General features: G+C 39.5%; 1 protein-coding gene across 4 annotated transcripts in view; it reads right to left on the bottom strand.

Annotated features, from left to right (window-relative positions):
* Positions 1–21,338, bottom strand: part of GALNT7 (polypeptide N-acetylgalactosaminyltransferase 7) — a gene marked incomplete at its 3' end in the record, with an annotated part of 70,055 nt that overhangs the window by 34,097 nt on the left and 14,620 nt on the right. For all 4 annotated transcript variants that reach the window (XM_080344325.1, XM_080344324.1, XM_080344326.1 and 1 more), the window contains exon 2: positions 3,775–4,232. In XM_080344325.1, coding sequence (XP_080200451.1) covers positions 3,775–4,232 — 458 coding nt within the window. The remainder of the gene's footprint in view (positions 1–3,774; positions 4,233–21,338) is intronic.

Below are 21,338 nucleotides of genomic sequence, written 5' to 3'. Positions count from 1 at the left end.
CCCTAGCAGCAATTCTCTTCAGTTATGACTTTATGACATTTTTTTTTTTCTTAAGAGGACACATCTTGTTGCTTGACAGCATTCATCCTCAAACTTAGGTCAATTTTTCATTTCCCTAGCATGGCGTGTTTATCTTGAATCCAAGATCATCCAGAAGCCTTATCACTCTATACATACTTCAGCCCTACCTCTGTGCAGACTCCTGATCGCAAAAAAGGGAAATAAGAAGATCGAGGGAGCAATCAAATTAATATCCTTCCCTAAAGCTAACATTAGTTTTATCGTGGGTCTGCTAGGAGGCAAACAACATGTAAAATTCAATATAAATGACTGGGGCAGGGCCTGCTATGCCTACTGTATTTCTTTAACTAGAAATGAGGTGGAAAGCAGGTGTTGCTCCATTTAAACCCAGGTTATGTCTCCCTTGACCGTCCTGCAGAGTCCTGAAAGGCTGTAGTGAGATGATGGCATCTTTGAAATTTTGTACACTGACTTTTACATATCTCCATACATTCCTGATTTTCTTTAGCCAAACCTATGACTTGCTGTATGCCAACAGAAGTGCTTGGCTTCAATCTTGAAACAGACTCGGTAAAATCCATGAGGCGAGAGTATCCAGTACTGGCAAAACCAAAATAATCTGATGTACCTGACAAACAATTTCAGCATGCCATCCAACATTCCTCTCTACAGGGTGCAGCAAGAGTTAAGGCTTTTTACGGCAGCTGAGACTGCCCAGAATCACCAGCAAATTTCCTACTGACTCAATAAGGGCAGCCGGTAAATCATTTTGGAAAAGTCTCCGGCTCCAAAGTCAAAACTAAACATAGCAAAATTGAATCCCCCTTTATTAGCATTTCTTCCCTCTTCCCCCTCCAGCAGGGACAAGTCCTAAGGCTATGTGGCTTTTAAGCTGAGGGAGACAGTTTTTGTAGCACTACTCCACTCCTGCTAGCACTGCCTGGGAAAGAATTTGGCATCTTTCACTGAACAAACCTCACTCCTTAGGGTGATACTTAATTTTGATGCCTAAAGGAGAAGAAGGCTGAAGTGAGGACTATCTGGATTTGAATGTCTATGCACGAGTAATCCAGTAATGCCTGACAGATCTTCAATTATCAATGCCGAGATACCATTAACAAACAAACAAACAAACAACAACAACAAAAATTATACTGCACTTTGGTAGGATTAAACTGGATGTTGACCAGCCTTATCAACCAAAATGGCTTCTGGACTTATAAAACAGATCAGTGGGAAGAAAATAAGGAAAATAAACAGTGTATCCACAACAGGCTATCTGCTACCTTTTGCTGCATTTCTCACCAGTATTGGGGGATGAGCAGGAAAGTGAGTACGTTGATACCTGAAAACACAGCAATATCAGCCAATTTTACATTGCTTCCCCTCTCTTCTGCCATTCCCAGGAGACACATGGAAGCTATAAACCTTTAACTTATTTAGAGCAATTGTATGCACTCCAAGTACTTGATAAATTAAAAAATTGGTATAGAGTTGTCTGAAAGATGCCTTTTGTTCACATTGCGTTTCATGCTGTTTTGTCTGCTTGCTCAGAATATTAAATAATAAAACCTAACTTTGATATGGGTTGCTGGCTTTGAGCTCCACGGAAGATTTATCTGCAAGTGTGCTTGCAGGCAACTGTTTCTAAAATTAATCTTTTCTGCTCTGATCATGGCTGTCCCTCCTATGGGACAAAGTATGCCAAGTATTTAATTCTTCCTTGGCAATTTCTATTTATTACTTCTGTTCTGAAGGAGAGTAAAGACAAACTCTGAGATCATGCCAGAAACACTTGAGGAAGCTGTAGGTGTGGAACTCTGTAGCAGACAGGTATGCTCCCTGGTGCCCTCCACCTTGGGGAAAAACAGAGGGGATGGAGTAGTTGAGCTCTGCTGCCAAAGATATGACTGCTAGCCTGGGCAGAAGCAGCCCAGTCCCACCTTCAGATGACGTGCTGCCTTTTCTGCCTCGCTGTCCTTGCAGAGCGAGGAGAGGAGGGTGCTTCCACCTCCTTCCCTCATCTCTTTTCAGGGAGGGCAGAGCCCTGCTGAGCTCTGCTAACGTGAACTCCTGCCATCGGCTCCCCTCTGCTCAGTTCATCACAGCAGGGGAAATGCTTTTTTCCTCTGTGTTTCCTTAGTCCTGTTGCCTCCTACAAAGGGGGCCCCAGTGGCTGCAAACGCCTCAGCAGAAGCAGCAGTGCCTAGGGAATAACCTCCCTAAAAGAAAATGCCGACCTACACAAGTTACCCAGATCGTTTCTTCCCCTTCAGAAAGATCTCCTTAGCACAGAGATCCAACTGCTGACCTCAGCGAAGACAGAAAACTCAAGTGAACCCCAGGACGGGCAGTGCTTCCTCACCACCGGCAGCAGATGGGCACGGCACTCTCCTCTGACTGCTGGCAAGTGGAAACCTTCAGTAAATCACCCAAAGAACACAGCACAAAGGAAGGGAAACACTGCACTCTGTGCACTTCATCCGCTTTCAGTGAGCACACATCAGGTAGTAAATCCAAGCAGCTGTACAGCTCATGCAGAGGCATGAGTCAGAGTCACAGCTGGCCAGTTCTCTCCTGCCTTACAAAATGGAAAAACACCCACTATAAAAGGCCACAGCAGAGCCCCAGTAACCAGCCAGTGACCAAACACATCAGCTGCCACAGCTGGAAACATAAAATCCAGAGACTGGCACCTCATCCAGGTATTAGCATAGCTCCATTGCTAGGGATGAAGGAGAAAACAGGCAAGTACCTCATATTATCATATTTAAATTCATGTACTCACTCTGCCTTGCAAACGCAAAAACAACAACAACAAAAAACCCCAACAACAGCAACAAAGTAACTAAACCAAAAAAACCCCTACCAATCAGTCAGTTTGCTCAGAAATTCATCCTTCACTGATACTCAAGAAGGAAAATTCTATCAAATGCAGATTAGCCTGAGGGTAAGTTTGGCTCCATATTTGCCAAAGGTCAGAAGAGACTGTGTAAACCTGGTAGTAATCACTGAGTAAATGTTCATAACTTCTCAGAACTTCCCCACACCAAAGCAAACATTTTCCCAGCAAGTAAAAAAAAAGAAAAAAGAAAAAAGAGTTGGTCTGTTTTCTTTTGTTTGTTTTGTTTTTTCCTAAGACTGCTTCCTTCTTTATAAGAAATGTGGTGAGGAACTGTTTACAAGACTACTCTTCTATTAGCTCCAAACCCCAGACACCATTATGGCAGATCTATACTTCTGTTAATGCAGGTGATTAAGTAGAATTGTTTAAAGCCAACAATATTGCTTTGTTTCTGTTCTCCTTTTTTTTAAAAAAAGTTTTTTAAAGCATTGGAGTGAAACCAAACTAGAATAAACTAGCTGTAGTATAGGAGCTTCTGCATGACATGATAAAGAAAATAATTCTTTCTTAAAAACAAATATTAGTAAGTTATGTATTAAGAAAATTTGACTATGAAGACTGTGGCTGAACATGGAACATGCCAGTACATGCAATTAGACACTAAACCAGATGACTTCAGAGATAAAACAATATAGACTAAATATTCATGGAAGAAATAATCGGAACAGCATTAAGAATAATACACAGAAACATTCAGTATAGTGTACCACTCTTGCCTGTCAGGACATGAAGCCTTAATTATTCGGCCTAATTAATAATAATATTTTAAGCATTGATTAGGATATATGGAAAGAAAATAATTAAATCCTGGAAAAACAGAACTAAAAGAAAACAAAAGGTTTGCTTACTCTTCTTGACGCAAGTCATTAACGCTCCGATCTAGTGAGATCATATCACTTGCCACCATATTAAACCCAAACTCTTTAATGCTGGCTTGAATGGATTCTTTGTAATCTGGTCCTAAAACATATGGTTTCGCTTCCTCTCCAGGGCCACCAACAACTCCAGGAGGCTCAGGCTCTTTGGGTTCAAAATTACCAAGGACTCCAGGTCGTAAAACAGGATCTCGGTATACAAATGTCTGAGGCTTAAATGTGAGATACTGCCTCTGGATGATGTTTTGCTGTTTGTTATCACCACCACCATGATGATTTAGTTCATTTTTGGCCTTATTTTTCCTTCGAATGGATTCCAAGTCTACTTCCACACCTTCAACATGAGGCCAAGGTACCACAGGTTTGAACTTCTCATTTCCTAGTCCATGGTCTCCTTTGTTTGGCATGGGTCTGTTGGCTTCCTTGTCATCCTATATGTACACACAGAGAAACAGCAGGAGATAAATTGATGACCCTTCATTTATTTGAATCTAGTACTTTAACGCATTGAGAGGTGGTACTAAATATATGTTAAGCAAGAAGGGAGAAGTCTCTGTTAGGGGGCTGAATCAACACATTCTACTAAAGTAACTGGCTGCTGGAGGACATCACCAGTTGGCATCCACACTTACCTTGGTGAATGGGTCCTGGAAATGGCCTAAAGCCCAAAGCATCCCCAAAGACCAAATAGCCACATAGGACACGTTAACTTGCACATAGCTCAAGCTAAATACCAAACCAACGTGCCCCAGCAGAGAGCACTGACAGAGCATTTTAGGCAGGAGAGGGTGGTATAGAGGCAGAGGATGCTGTGCTCTGTAGCACAGTGTTGTCTGCCTCCATACCAATCCACGTCTAATCCCCAACCTTCACCCCTCCCAGACTTGCTCTCACCAAGTATTGCTCCCTCTGCTGCAACAGCAGCTCTGTTTTTAGGGCCATAAGGTAAGTTGAAGGCATTTCAAAAATGAGATGCAGCCTTGATCTGATCTGCTGCATGGCCAGACAGGCCTTGGGAAGCAGTGCTGGGGCAGAATACAGCTGTCACAGTCACTGGCACCAGTACCTCCTGCATCCTTCTTCAAAACAGCTTTATCATTTTACAGCACTCCTCCCGGCCTCCCCACTAAAGAGATGTGAAGTTCTCACTGAGAAGAAAGGCTGGGATTTTGAAACTGTTTGGTATTTTCAGTGATCAGCGAGGTTGGTGGGGTTAGAGCAAGGGTGGGTGATTTTGGAAGAAACTGGACAGAAAGGCTCTGAAGTGTCTGAGTGTGAAGTCTCCAGAGCACAACAGCCCCACCCATGAATGCTCCTCAAAACACACAGTCACTGCTTTTTCCAATACTACTGTCCAAGAGGACAACAGAGAAACATTGTGGAAGATTAGACTTTCTGCTAAAATTATCTATTTGTAAACAAGACATATGTTTAGACTACACTGAAATCTGCAGAGAACACCACACACATTAGCCATGTCTCGCTATCTATTCATAAATACAGAAACAAACAGCTGAGATCAGAAGGATGTCACCTCTTAAAACCTGCTGGAGGCAGGGATAGCTTCACAGTTAGATCAGGTTTCTCAGAGGCTTGTCCTGTCACACCCTAAAAACATCCGGCTTCTCTGGACAACCTGTTCCAGGTGCTTGACCAATCTTACAGTAAAGGTATTTTTCTTCATACCTCAGTAGAAGGTTTTTTTGTTGTTGTTGTTTTCATTGGTTTTTTTGGTTGTGTTTTTTTTTTTTTTCTTCAGTGTGCACCCCTGAGAAGATTTTATTTCCATTTTCTCTGTAACCTCACTTTTTGAGGGTAAAACGAGGCAACTAAATTCCCCACTAGACTTCTCTCCAGTCAAACCAAGCTGAGCTCCTCTACCTTCTCCATGACTGTGTCATGTGCTGCAGCCCTCTAACCTCCTTAGCAGGTCTTTGCTAGGTCCTCTCCATCTGTTCACATCTCTCCTGTGCTGGGCAGCACAGGAGGACAAACCAGACATGGTGCTCTAGACACAGGCTTGTTAATGCCACGTGTCAGGAAACAAACTACATCCCTTTGCTAAGCTCCTCCTAGTCTAACCCAGTATACAGTTCGCCTTTACTGCAGCAGGGGCACAATGCTGACTTGCATCCATGTTTAACTAAACAACACAATTCTTACTACTACATTACAGCATTTTTCTCACATATCATTCTGCATAATAAAACTTCAGATAATAAGAAAAATCCAGTATAAAAGTAGGCATAAGTTAATGTAACAACAGGAGTCAGACTGGCTCCAATTCATAATAGAGTTTATTCAATAAACTTTCTGAACTCCCTGCTTGTTTGAGTTTAAACAGGGAAGACGTACAAAATGCAGAAGCATTATGTTATTCTGTTTTTCCATCACCGTTTTCTGAGGAACTCAAAAGCCAATGTGAGAAAGGGAAGGATAAGGGCATGTGAAAATGCACATTTCATAAGGAGGCAGAGGGCTGCCATGATCTAAATAAAGCGCTGAGAGGACCTTTGAAAAGAGCATCATTTTACACGCACCCTAGAAATCAAACGTAAGGCTCTGCCACTCGATTGTCAGAACACTGCTGAGCACTCAGCTCTTACCAACTTGCATCTAATTCCTGCTCAAAGTGTGTAGGCAGCTATAAAAGCCAAGAAAATGCTGTGCATCATCAGGAAGGATGCTTAAAGAGAGCATCATTTTCACTGCATAAAATGTTGAGGCATTACTTCTGGTCTCCGCATCTCAAAAGGAGATGGAGAAAATACAGAGTAGGGCAACCAGAACGAAGGAGGAGGTAGACAGGTGCCTTAAGATGAAAGACCAGAAAGGCTGGTCTTTTAATCTTAAGAATCTGCAGTTTGGAGAACTGACAACTGAGGGGCATACAAATGAAGTTTAGAAAATCATGAAGGTGATGGATGAATTGAATGGAAAACCATGGTTTACCCTAAGTACAAGAACTGGAGGCATTTGACAAAATCGATAGGAGATAAATGTTCTTTGCACAGTGATCTCCCGGAATATGCTGCACAGGAGGCCGTGGAGAGAGATAGTACCAACAGCTGAACAATGTATGAGAGAATGTGATGGAGGAGAGGACCATAAGTGGACCATAAAAGGGCTGGGCAAGGAGGTACTTTCTCAAAACCCTGATTCAACAGCTGTGGATGCTGGAGGAGTCCAAATGGAAAGGAACATGGAAAGCAGACAGGTTTAGATGCACGTCCTGCTGCCACTTCCAGACACCATCCTGGATAACTAGTCCCAGGCAGGAATTTCTTACGCACCAGTCCATGTGAAATTAAACATCCTTTCATCCCATTCCCACCATCTAAGCTTTCACTAAGCCAGTTCTCCAACAGAAACATAACACTTGTCAAAGTAATTCATTTATTTTGCTGTCATCAGAGCTGTGACTTATCTTGTATTACATTTAGCCTCATTTTAACTGTTACGCACAATCTGCATTATAATGCATTTATTTACTGTTCCCTTCCAGACACTAAATGTATTCCATTTTTGCAGGCCTGCAAAAACATTAGATAAAACAAGAAAATGATTCAAACACACAGACACACTCATTCATCTCTTCCCTCCAATTTCTCTGTACCTAGGACAAATATGAGGGAAGGCATCTGCCGTGGGTTAAACCCTGCAGGCATCTCAGCCCCACGCAGCTGCTCGCTCCTCCCTCCCCATCCCAGTCACAAATCTAATGCGCAGGATCATATGGGATGCTATGAAGAAAATTAGCTCTGTCTCAGCACTTTACAGGCATTTTTAAAAAAACAAAAGCAACTAACAGTGTTTAAGTGTGTGGTACAGTCCACGGCTCCTCGAGGTTATTCATTTCTCCAGATATAAGAGAGTCAAAGGTTTTCCAAATACTGTCTGGAAAAAAGCAAAGTCAAACCACAATCACAGAACTATTTTGGTCATCACATAAGCCACAGCGCCCTAGTTAGGAACTTCTAGCACTTCTTTTATGAATGATGACTTCCCTTCTCCTTTTTAAAAAGTTATTTAGTGACACATTAAAAACATTAAAATAAAATTTCAATCAGTGTGCCTCACTGATAAAAATTTTGGCTCAGCTAAAAATGTAGAACCAAACTTCTGAAAGATTCATACAACAGTAAAACTGAAAGGTGCATATATATATATATATATATATATTAAAAAAAAAAAAAGAAAGAAGGTTGTTGTGGTTTGTTTTTTAAGTGGAAAAATAATATTGTCTTAAAATTACTTGAAAAAGCTTTGGGAGAGTCCAAATCAAGGGAAGGCAAAGAGAAGGGAGGGCTCGGAGGAAGTGAGCATGACATACATCTTCTAGGTTTTCTAAAAATGAGGGAAGAAAATAGAAAGTCTGAATTCACTCACATCTGAAGACAAACAACAAAATCGCATTACATCTTTATAAAGGACGTATACTAAGATGTTTACATACAGTAATATAGAAAAATGTTTATTCCACAGATCATTGTTTTTTTTCCTATAGGGCTAAATCTAGGATCTCCTCCCAGCTTTTCCAGCTCCAGCTCAGTGCATGCTGCTTCATTTTTTACATATTCTTTTCACTCCTTAGGGGATTATGTATGAGTCACTGCAATGGGTGTTTCGGAAACAGTGGTATGATATAAATACAGTCAATCCATGACTTCTATTAAAAAAATGAGGTATTTGGTGTAAGGGCTTTTTTTTTTGCAAATTAACTTCTTCCTTTTTGCAAAAGAGAGGAATGCAATTGAAAGTATAGGGAACAACTGTGTCCCTTTGGAAACATGCTTCTAAATTATACAATATAAAATGAAAAACTGGGAGAGGTCTTTGTAGGGCTGCAAGACTGGTCAACTGGCAGGAGGGCTGGAGTTGTAGCTGGCAATAAAAATGAAATTTCAAAGTTGCATAATTTGCTTTTCCTCAGTCAACCAGCTCAAGACTGGCAACTCCCTATGAAATAATGTCTGAAACACAAAACGATGTTGAAAAAGTGGATTTGCTTCATTTCCAGAATGGAATATGATCATACTGAAAAAAGATTTTTAATTCAAAGCAACATCTATAAAAGCAACTTGCTCATCTAGGCAAAAATCAGTGATGCATAAAAAATTAAGAAGGGAACAATTAAGTAGAATCCAGTAGTATTTTCATTATCCAAGGACGCAAAAGGAAATTAAGAACAAAAACTTACACTCTCACAATATCCATGTGCATACCTAGTTGATACCAAGCATTGCGATATTCTGGCATTCCTCATGAGAAAAACTATAAAAGCTGATACAGTTTAATATTTTAGTAACCTAGAAGGCCAATCCCTATGTAGTTCTATCTTCTCCAGTCCAGCTTTTACCTTCCTTAAATCTTGGCTGCATTACTCTATTGCACTCACCATGAAAGGCAAATCTCAGAGCTCCCCTGATGCAAGTTCCTCCTCTATGCAAACAAGCAGCATTTTGACTAGAGCCACTGTTGCAGATACTCTGACGGAGACCACAAAACTATCAGTTTAGCAAGGATTTCAACATATTTAAAGTATTTTTCTTTGTTTACCTTAATGCAGTCATAATCTGAGTTTATCTGAGAAAAAATGTCACTCAAGAGAAATTATATAGATCCTACCATTTTCAACTGAATAAACAGGATTGGATTGTTTTAATTTATTCGGTTACCTTTTTTTTTCCTAACAAAAACAAACAAACAAAACCCCCCAAAAAACAAAAGCAAAACAAAAAAAAGGACTACAAGCTGGACTATACTCATGCTGGGGAGATACAAAATAATGCCTTTTCTCAGCCAAGCTTCTAGCATGATTTTGATCTACCAGCTAATAAGAGAGGAAAAAAAACACTCATCACAGTATATTTTGGTTTGCTTTGAATCATTATGTGTGAGTCTTTCTTACTAGCTTACAGTTCAGGGCATAGATGGAAAAAATAAATTTCAACACTGAATCACTTGGTCCTACAACTATTTTTGTGCCACATGATAGAAAAAGGCTTCACAAGACTCTTACGACCAAAAAAGTTGCAGACTTTTCAGTGTACAGGACAAAAGGAAAATCAACACATCCAACAACATATTTCTGAATAGATTTCCCTCTGAATACCCACAAACTTCAGAATAAATAAAATAAGGAATGATTCTCGCAACACAGTTGGCTGACTGTCAAAGGGACCCCATGAGACTGTACACCTTCCATTTCCACCATCCAAGCTAAGTTCCATTAAGTTCCATTCAAGCAACCAGAAGTTCTACCTACTGCGTGACTAGCTGCAGAGGGAAAAACAAAACCAAAAGCACACACAATGGAAAAACACAGCTTCCCAAACAAGGATAAAGAGCTATGGCACAACTGCCATCACTTTGGAAAAATCAATAAATAATAAAAAAGCGCTTTGTAATCATCACTATTTTTTGCACAAAACCCATCTGTTTTAAGCTCCACACGCAGCACTGCCTTCAAGTCATATTTTGCAAAACTTTCCATCAAACAATTTCATCACAAGGCAACCACATTGACTCAAATTAGGGCAGAAGTTGGACCAGGATAATTCTTTTGTTGACTATGAGCAGTGACATTCAAGTCACCTGGCTTGGAAAGGGCATTTGCTGTCACAGTGCCTGGGCAAAACTGGCTCTTATGCTTTGGCTTCTCCTCGTGGTGCATTTCAGGGCCACTGCAAAGGTGATGAAGTGCACACTCCATCCAGTGCTCAGTAGCTCCTACAGTGACTTTTAAAATTTGTGTGAACTTAGAACAGAGCAGTTAGGAGAACCGTAGAAACACAGAAATACGATTTTACACTAAATCAGAGAAAGCTTTTGAAGTCTAAAAATATATGCTAGTAAAAATAATGTTGCTAAATCACTGTAATTGCATGCTTTGTGCAACCCTAGTGAAAAAACCCATACTGTTGATGGCAGCACTTCCAGGAAAATATAAGTTCAAAAGTTATGTTCTTATGTCCATAGCTGCCACCAGTTTTCACAGATATACTGAAAACATGAAAGCCCATTTTGCAACCAGTGCCATCTCTCCACAGTAGATTTTTGCCTCATTAAGTAGTCTAGGGGAAACAAAGTGTACTTACACAAGACGTAAATCATACCTATTGGTGCTAGAACTGTGTTAGTTATGTTATACCAACATGGAATAAGTTTTGGTATACAGAACTTGCTTGACTACAGTTTTGTATTACAAATACTTTACTGTGACAGCATCTCCAAAGAGCAAGTAATTGTGCCAGAGAACAATCTCCTTGGTCAACTTTTTGTAGCGTTCTACATAAGACTTGGTCAGAAGCCACTTATGAGCCACAAAGAAAACTCCCCCAAAAGTTTAAAAAAACCTTGACGATATTAAAAATTCATTACATTATAAGCATATTTTTAATATATATTCTATTAATTAAAAGAAATATGGAACTCTGAAGTGTAACTGAGGTGCAAGGGCCACAGCAGCTTTAGAGAAATGTGTATTCAGCAATAGTTTTATATTATTGTGTATGGTACTCCCACCTGCATCCAAAGAATGAAAAATAAAATGGCTTTTAAAAAAATTATTTTTTTTAAAGAGCAAAGACATGTCCCCCTTCACCTACTTCTTAGATTTCACAGCTTTTATCAAGCTGATTGATACATGATGCATTACTCCTTGCCCTGCAGCATCTTCTATCCAGCTTTTACCCCCTTTCTCTCAATTCCCAAGGAGCTCCTTGAGAAGGAACTGTTTTGCCAGGGATTAATACTTGGAATAAAACTGCTGGTCAGCAGCATTGAGGAAAATCCCTTTTTCCACTCAATTCCTTATGTCTTATCTGCTGCAGTAGAACAGGACAATCACTAGTATTAATACTTCCACAGTTACAGAACTACCTATTCATTTTTAATAGATACCAGCAGACTACAGTAATTAATATTGACTCGGGCCACTGAAAAAAAAAATAAATAATGAAGTAGCAGTATCTTTGAGCCTCAAAACTACCTGAGTTAGCTGAGGCAAAACAACTTAAGGGAGTAAAATCAACAATTTTCTCCTCTCTTATGGCTGACATTCCTGGTGTTTGAGAGCATTGTTTATGGAAAAGCAAGCAGCATGTTCAAAAATAAAAAGGGCACATAATAAAGGAGAGGAATTGTTAGTAAAAATGTGAATTTGGCAAAAGCTCAATGTTCTGCTATTGTGAAGGAGTTTACAGAATTTAGCATTTGAGTTCTGAGTGACTTGTATTAATCTGTATCACTGATTCCAAAAAAAAAAAAAAGGTAAAAACTTTTTGTTGCCTAGTAATGAGTCTAAAAACTAACAATATTCACAAACATCGGAGGTCACCTCTGTAGGTGTTAGAACCTGTGAGTGGAAGAAAAGGCTCAGTTTCTCAACTATTTTTCAAATGGTTGCTGTAAGAGTTCCCTGAGCAAAAAGACCAACTAGCTCTTCCTGTCTCCTTGGATTTTTGTGAAGACACTGTCTACTTTCTCACAGCAGAAGCACACATCTAGGACAGTGACTTAAGGCTATTGCTTGAATACTGCCATGGTTTAAAGTCAACATCAAGGTCACTGCATGTAAAGTCGCATTAAGCTGTGGAATCCCTCAGGTAACAAATCATACGGACATTGCCTCTGTCCTCTTTTTTTTTGTGTGGCATATCTGTAAATGTAAGTAACTCTGAGATTCAAATTTCTGACAATGAAAGAATACTTCTTTTCAGTTGAAATAACTTGATTGCTCAGCTATTTGTCTAACAGAGGGGAACACCATAAATCCTGAGTTTTACCTGTTTACCTGCAGAGTACCTTGTTTAAAGATCTATATCTGCATTTAGATAAGTCAGTACGATACCCATCTAAGCATCCCATTTAAATGAAATGGTTCTGTTGCAATACTAAATTCCCCTTGCAAGTGAAAGCTAATGATGCTGCTGTCATCCCCTTTGGTCGTGCTGTGCACCTATCACTTGAACTCCTGCAGAGCAATGCAGTTGTGCCACAAGTGCTGTTTCAACTTTACCCTCAGGCATTGCTCTTACACTCCTTTTTCTGATGTCCCTACTCCCCTACAGCCTCCTGCTGTACCTGTCCCTCCTCTTAGAGGAGTCTGGATTTTCTGTAAATGTAATGGTCACACTCATACACATCTGGTCCAGACTAAGTGACTTCTTTACTTAGCAACGTTCAGCTACCTTCATCAAAAACAGAGACTATCAGGAGACCTGGCCAGAGCACTTAATCCCAGACACATTCTCTTTTTGGGGATGCCACTGGCCACCCAAAACTTGCAAATTTCTCTCTGTCTCTCTCACCTTCAGTGAGATTTAAGAGTACAAAAAGGACAGTGAGAACATGGCCTGTGCCTGACCTGTCTCACATGGTGCCTCCTTAGGAGAGATGCTGTACTCGAATTCCTGTGCAACAGGCAGTTTCACAGTTAGGCTCTGCCTGACAGAAAGCAAATAAAAATAAAGAAACTGAGTGCTTCACAACACATTACTGTCAAAAATAGCAGTCTTCTATTGTCCTTGCTTTTACTGGTCCTCGGTGTTTGGGGAATACCAAACCAGCTGTTAAACCTTCCAACTTGCCTTCCTTGTTGCCTGAGATTCAACTCACGCTCAGCTTTTACACATCACATCCTTCCATTCCTCGTAGTGTCATAGTTTGTTGTCCCATACTGTCCCTGATCCCATCTGTAGTTCAACAGTCATGCTGTGTTGAAGAAATCTTCCCAGAGATCCACTTTCTCTGAAAGCCTCCACTTAAAGAGATGCCCGAGAGCTTTGTGGAGATAACAACAAGCAATGCACCTTTCCTTGCAACTCTGTAGAGTACCATGTAATCTGGGATAGCAGCTAAGCAGATCTAAAATACAAAGACTCAGATAAATACCTGAATAAACAGATATTATAGAAATCTCTGCTTTACTTTGTATCTTAAGGCTAGTTTTAAAGCAAGCCAAACAGCCTCTTAACGGTAAGATTATAATCATTTTCAAGCAACACAAATATTCTTAAACTGAATCATAAATGAAGCTGCTGTATTACCTAAGGTGATGTTGTATTTTAGTCGTCCATGTTCTAGAAATGGAAAGATGTGGGCACTGGTAGCCTGTGTAATGAAAAAACACAGCCCACATTTGTAGCTGCTTACTGCAGAGTAATAAAGTTGTTAGAAGACGCTGGATAAGACAGAAGTATGATCCAGTGCCTCCTAGATCCTCTCCCTTAAGGACAGCACAAAAAAGATGACAGAAAGGCTTTTAAACAGAAAAGCAAGAATCTATTACAAGTTCATTAGAACTAGAATACTGAACATTTTCAGTAGAAGAAAGACAAAGTGATCAAGTGGGACAAAACAGAAATAAAAGAGCATAAAAGCAAGTATCTCCCTACATACTGCATCTTATCAGGTATGGTGTTGCTTCTTGTTAATTAAGTGGCTTTCTCTGTTGCATCAAACTGCAATTTCTCTGGTTTCTGGGGACCAGAGACCAGAAGAGACGACACATTTTCCCTGCCTGCCAAAAAGGTTGCCTGCACTGATTCTGTCCCGCTCTTCTTAATGGCATGTCAGACAAACTGACAAAACACCAATATGGTACATCATACAAAGTAAGATAGTTTAGGTTAAGTACTTAAGGCTGGTGTAATCAACCAGCTGACCTAGAGACTATGCTTCAGCTCTAGGAGTCTGCTATCAACTGCTTTTCAAATGCCCATAAACTTCCTTCTTTCTCTCCACAACGGACAATTTTCTATGTACTGCAGCCTACATTATCATTAGCATGTATTTAGCATATTTCAACTGCAAACTTCTGTAGAGCATCATCCACAGTAATTCATTCTCAAACAGAGACTGCAGTGACTCAGACCTTCAGACCAACAAAGAAGCACCTGTTCAGTATGTTTACCCTCAAATACACCATATGGGTTGCTATACCATAGATGAGACTCCCCACAAATTAAAAATAAATAAGTTTGTATGGTGGTTGACTCACTCCACGCTAAATTCATCCATTTTAAATATTTTATTGTAATTTATTCAGAATACTGTTATGATAACAGCCGAGCCCCATGAAGAGGCTGAAAAGCAAGGAGAGCACCAAGCCCTGGGGCACAGTTATCATTCTGCTACAGCACCAGGCAGAACAACTGTCCCAGGTAAGCAAAGCCCACCAGACACTGACCCCTGTCTTTCCAAAGCAAAGTCTAGTTTCTTGTCTTCAGAGTGGAGACTCCAAGGACCAAACTGATTTTGGTTTACCTTCTGTTCCTGAAGCAACTCTCCACCTGAAGTCTTAGGACAGGGGTATCAAACTGTAACTACTCCTATACAGTCCTAAAATCACATTCAGCCCTTTGCAGGCAACCATGAGGCTGATGTGGCCCCTGGTGAAAATGAGTTTGACATCCATCTTAGGAGATATCAAGTTGCATCCACTCACAGGGAGGACACCACTTATTGTCCAGAAAGTTACACCTTGTTTTCTCTTGAGAAACTTAATAAAAATAATTCTTTTTCAGCTTCGTAGCCTTGAGGCAAACCATGGGGTACCTTGCTGTGTGAGAGGTTCAGCAAGGTGACTTGTTCCTTAAGCAAATGTGCCAGCTGCTGTAGGTATCACAGGAGGAGCAAATCAATAGATGAACTAACGCATTTCTAAACAAAAAGTGCAACAAACAGGCTTCTAGGGACACAGCCAACCCCAGAAAAATGTTTAAGCAGATGAAGGCTGTGGGAAGTCTCCAAATGCTCAGAATTCTGGCTGGCTATAATCAATATTATCATCTCTCATTTCTGTAAACATGGGGTTTTATGTATTTTGTTCAAATGCAACCTTCTGTTCTCCTTTTAATGTCTCTCAAATTTCCAGTTTCGTTTACAGCACTTCAATTAAGATAGTGCCATTGCTTACCCTATTGTAGAGGGGCAGAAGGCAGAGGCAAAAATTTTTTCTAGCTCTTTCTTCTAGACAAAAGCTCGGTATCAGGAAATCCCTTTCAAAAAATTGATTGTAGGAAAGGATAGCAGAAAATACAAGATTTTTTTTCCCTGTCTCCCTCCTCCAAGTGACTAGGAGTACCACATTTGCACATGGTTACATGGTTTGGAGCAATGCTACACATTCAATTAGATCTTGAAAACAGTGCTGAATGGTTCACACCACACATCTAGAAAACAGTAAAATCATCAACAAAAAAAAAGCAAAACGTAACTCTGCTCTTCAACTTGCACACAAGGACTTCAAAGTACTAGATGCTTTTCTTCATCTTCCCTAAGGTTTTCCTAAAAGACAAGCATTTGGATCATGTAAGTCAAAACCAACAAATGAGAATGAAGATAAAGGCGTTTATTATCCCACATTTACAATAAAATTAATCAGAAACACACTTGGGCTATAATAAATTGCTTCATAATAATTTGAATAACCAACACCTTGCTGGCCTATGAAGTTTTTCCACAGGGTATAAAGAAAAAGACAAGCATACCATAGACAACTGTCTGCATTTTTTCCTCTCTAGAGGCATTTTATAAATGCTTGACTGGAAGAATTATGAGTATTAAGAACAAAATGGACAACTGCTTATGACATAATCTCCATCAGAGCTGACTGCAAGATGCAAAAGGACCTCCAGATAGCAGCTTTTTATCTATGACTCTTGGACCATTTCTTCCCTTTTTCAGAAGAAAAAAAAAAGCATTGATTTTTCACCTGCACTTTACTATCTTTCTCTGTATTGCCAATTAGAGGCTAGTAGAATAGCAGATATTTTGTTAGTAAAGTAGCTGTGTAAAACAGTATTCACACAGGAAAGCAGGTCCCATTTCTTAGCTTAAATGACCTCCTTCCCTTACAAATTTGAGACTATGCAACTTTAACAATTAATAAAAATTAAGAACAAATGATTCTGAATACCTGAAAATAAAGTGGTTTATTGACATCTTGTCAATTTAGTATATGCTAATCCATCCATTTCAACTATTTCTACAGTAACATTCTACTGCTGTCACAGGCACAAGCTTTCAAGTGCCTGGCAAACAATTCCAACAGCTTTTGCAATCAAATGGATGACAAAGAGAGAAAACAATCATAAGAATTAATTATTCCAGTGCAATATTGCCATAATCCAGAACAGTATCATTTCTATCACTAAGACCTCTCCGGTACTTTCTCATTACACTCCTGCACTCCGCAATCTTCAGCTGCGCTTTCTTGTCATCCATGCCCAGCTGCTGGTCTCATCCCATCCTACACCAACACTGAAGGCCTCACTACAATTGCTAGATCTTTCTTGTACAGCCGTCAATGGTTCAGCAATGACAAGCCATCTCTTTCCCACACAGAAAACCTGTTTCACCCCCCTACACTCTAAGAAAATTGTGACCTCTAAGGTGAAAGCCTGAAAACACAGCATTGCTCAAGAGGGTCACTACAAGATTTGTTCTCATCACCACATTTCAACATTATATGAAGCTCATGACCTTTCTAGTTGAGTCACTGCTCCTTCCATATTCTGTCTCACTCCAGGAATATCCTTCTTTTTTGCATATGTTTGAGCAAGATCTTAAAAATAGAGCTCATGTTTATTCATGTGGACATTAGAGATTCTTAAGGACTTCTTAGATGTCCTCTGTCCAGCTTCATTTCCTTCCACAATGGAGGGATTATTCTCCTTTTCTTATGTAGTGACGTTACACAGTAGACTACAAGGGGCCAAGGTTTTTCATTTTGTGAAGACCAAGACCCTTTCAAATGTTCTCTGTAGGCTGAAAAAAATAGATGAAGCTGTTTCTTTTGGACTTAAACAACCAAAATTTAAGTAATGACATTTTAAGCTACAGAAATAAGCAGGTAAAAAAAGCACATATGTTTGAATTTAAAAAGACACTGAAGTGTTAGAATTTATAAGCCATAACTTTTCTATAATATCCAACTTCTATTATTTCTCTCTCCAGAGAGAAAAAGCCTCAGAAAGAAACACAAACTACCATCAATTCTCATGTTCTAAGCGGCTGAGGACAGCTTTTCTGGCCCTTCAGACATCAGCTATAACATTGCAGTGGTTAAAACCCACAGAGGAACTTCATCCTCATTTCTCAATCACCCGAGTCAGATGGATATTTAAAAATCATGCATTTTTTGGTTTATATACCTCAGTGAGTAAACGACATTTACAATACAATAAATCCATCACTGATGGACACGCTTGATCAAGGGATGAAGGTTGCTGTGCTATATCTTGTCTGCCTCAATTTTTAAAGACACATATGTCAACCTCATTTCATATTTCTTGCTATTAAGAAGCAAAATGCATGATTAGATTTTCATTTATCTTGAAATAGTTACCATTCTCAATCTTTACAACAGCCTATTTATGGGTTTTTTTTTTTTAAATTGCATTTGACAATTTGATCGACCCTACCATTTTGAAAGCTTTTTCAAATAAAAAGCTTTGGCCAGCTGAAGCCAAAAGCTGCATTGTATGAAAATTACGCATACAGTCTAAAATCAGTTTCTGAAAGTTTCATCTGAACTCCCAAACGATTTCAGGAATTCAAAGTATTCACGTAATTACCTTGTATACTGCTTGACTAGATAAACAAGGGGAAATTACTCATTATGATCAACTGTGTTCTCAGTCTCATCTTTCCTTGACCCTTCATTCCCATGTCTTTCTTATGTAGGATATTAAAGATAATGTGTATGCTATTTGTCCATAAATTATATACTCTAGTGAATTGTTGAGGTAAGCTAAGTGCTTATCTATACTAAATACTTAAATAAATAAATGAATCAACACAATACATGCGTTTAAAGCATAAGAAGTAAAAAAGATCTGCAACAATACTAAATTAGTAAGAACCAATTTGTTGCACAAACAAATCAATCTTGGTAAAATTGACTGTCCTTTTTTAGACAAATACAGCTAATGACATCACTTGTTTTGCTGTGAAGTAAACACAATGAATATCAAAACCTATGTCATAGCTCTGCCTTAGAAGCCACATCATGCACAACCTGCACAAGCTGGTTCTTTGCATCCTTTGGACAGCAAGACTATAAACCACAAACTTCTTCAAATAGACTCCATTGAACCTGTCTGTGTTCCACTATCCTTCCAACCTTGCACTTCGCTCTGCACTCTCCATGCAATATCTTTTATTTCAACTATGGAAGTCACCACAGTCACACTGGGACCACAAGACTGAGGAAAGATGCAGACATGCTGCACCAGGACTTCAAAAAATGGACTGCCTTCACATTTATTTTGTTAATGCAGATGATCCAGGGTGGTGCCAGCAATCTAAACCTGAAGCTGCCCAAGACTAACATTCGAAACATTACTCTCAAAGCCGACTTTGGAAACCAACATCCTGCTTTCTCTTAACAAGGCATCAAGGATCAGCCTCTAGCCCTGAACATCTTTCAAGGGACCCATCTATATCTGTAGGTTCATAAAGAGAGTTTTCACATGATCTTTGTGTTTCCAGCTCAGGTACACTCTGGCCAGCATTTCTGACCACACATCCACAGAAGATGCAAATGAACATCATCCTCACACGTGCGCTGATTCCTTCGCAACCGGACTGCAGCATTCTACCGTTTAAATTACTTGTCATACAGCACACACAGAGAAAGATGCACAAAGATCCTTCTTGCTTGCAACAGATGGAAGTCAGTGCCCTCAGCACCACATCTAACAGCAGGATACTACCCATCCAAACAGCACAACAAGAGGCATTTGTCTGAGGCACCGTAATCTTTTTAATAAATATTTGCTCTTGCTAAACATTTTTGTTATAAAATCAGAAGTCTTGACAACTCAGACTCTCTGTGTAAATAACCAGAATGCAATTTTGGTTAAAAACTGACCTCAAAACAACAGCAAGCCTTTCCTCATATTATACTCACCCCAGTAATTCCCAGCTAGAGCTGTTTCCACAAGCACAAAGCATATGCGGGCCTGGTAGGCTTCAAACAGGGCTGCTAATAGCTACATTTATGAAAACTGTGCCCTTTGCTTACTGCATCTAAGGCAGAAAAGATATTAGCGAAGCACACTTGTGATCTATCCAGTTCATTAAATGGGTGTTTAAATCAGAACACAATTCGCTGAATCAAGACCTTTGTGTGCTAGCCTTGCACTTTAACTTCTAACAAAGACAATTTTGTCAAAGCCTGTCAGAAAACTAATTTCAAAAGCCCTTTGCATTCCCTGAGAAAGAGAGTCTGTTGCCTCTAACAGGGCAAAATCCGGCCAGCAGCTGGAGAGGCAAGAGCAGTCAGGCTGTTCATACTTGTGTCTGAGTGGGTAGAGACAGTGCCTCCCAAGAGGAAGAACTGCAAGAGAAGAAAGATATCAGTATTTCAATCTTCTTATAGAAGGAGAAGCTGCATGCATGAGCCATCAAATACCGAAGAAGGATCAACTGATAGATGTACGAGGACAGGACAGTAAACAATATACACTTTTTTACTGTATATCAGAACAGAATCAGCAAAACAAACCCAGAAATCTCTAAGGAAGATACTCTAATCAAAATACAAAAGAAATAAAATGCACTGTGTTTTGCAGGTTATTGAAAAGGTAGCAAAACTACTATATTGAAAGTGGTACAGAAAAGCAAGATAGAAGAGCCTTTTCTGTAAGAAACAATACATTCATATTGGTTGTCAACCAAGACAATATTATTGTCGTCATTAATCAGCCACCTTTTGGGATAAGATGCTTTCATTTTCAAAAGTTTTGCACACAAGTGACAACAGCACAAAATAAAAAGGTATATGCTCCGTTTAAAACTGTCGTATGTGAATTACTCAAATCAACATTTTCTTAACACATTACGCTATCATACAATGGAGTCCTGAATAGACCTTTTATGTTAAGATAGAGAAAAACAGACTAAGTCACTAGCGCACTAAACAGTTCCAGTAAAGTAAAACAAACAACAAAGATACACAACCACACAAAAACCAATCAGAAAGCCCACATTTTTTTTTCTTAAATTACAGTTAAACAGTTTTACAGTTTAATGTGTCATGACGAAACTGATGGAATATCCAACTGGCTATAAAAAAAAACAAAACAACTTGCACCATGAGGACAGCCAAACAATGGGACAAGTTAGGCAGCGCGGTTGTACCATCTCCCCCTTCGGAGGTTTTCAAGGCCCAACTGCACAAAGCCCCAGGCAGTCTGTCTGATCCCATAGCTGACCCTGCTCTGAGCAGGAGGTTGGACTAGGGAGCTCCTGAGGTCCTTTCCAGCTTGAATTATGCTATAATCCTATGCAAAAAAAATCAGATAGCCCTTCTGACATCATTAAAGCTGGAATTTTTCACTTTTCAACTCACTTTATTTAAAAAATATAAAAGCTTAAAAATAAGCTACTACTATTAAGCTTTCTATTTTTAGTAATTTCAATAGAACATGAACAGCAGAAACTCCATGCATTTCTTTAGCAAAGAGTAGCTGAAAGCTACAACCAACAAAAGTCACTTCAGACATAATATTTTAACTGGAAAC

Source organism: Nesoenas mayeri (genome assembly GCF_963082525.1).
Source record: "Nesoenas mayeri genome assembly, chromosome: 4".
NCBI classification, from domain to species: Eukaryota; Metazoa; Chordata; class Aves; order Columbiformes; family Columbidae; genus Nesoenas; species Nesoenas mayeri.
Note: the sequence above shows the minus strand (reverse complement) of the source record. Positions and strands in the feature narration are given on the sequence as shown.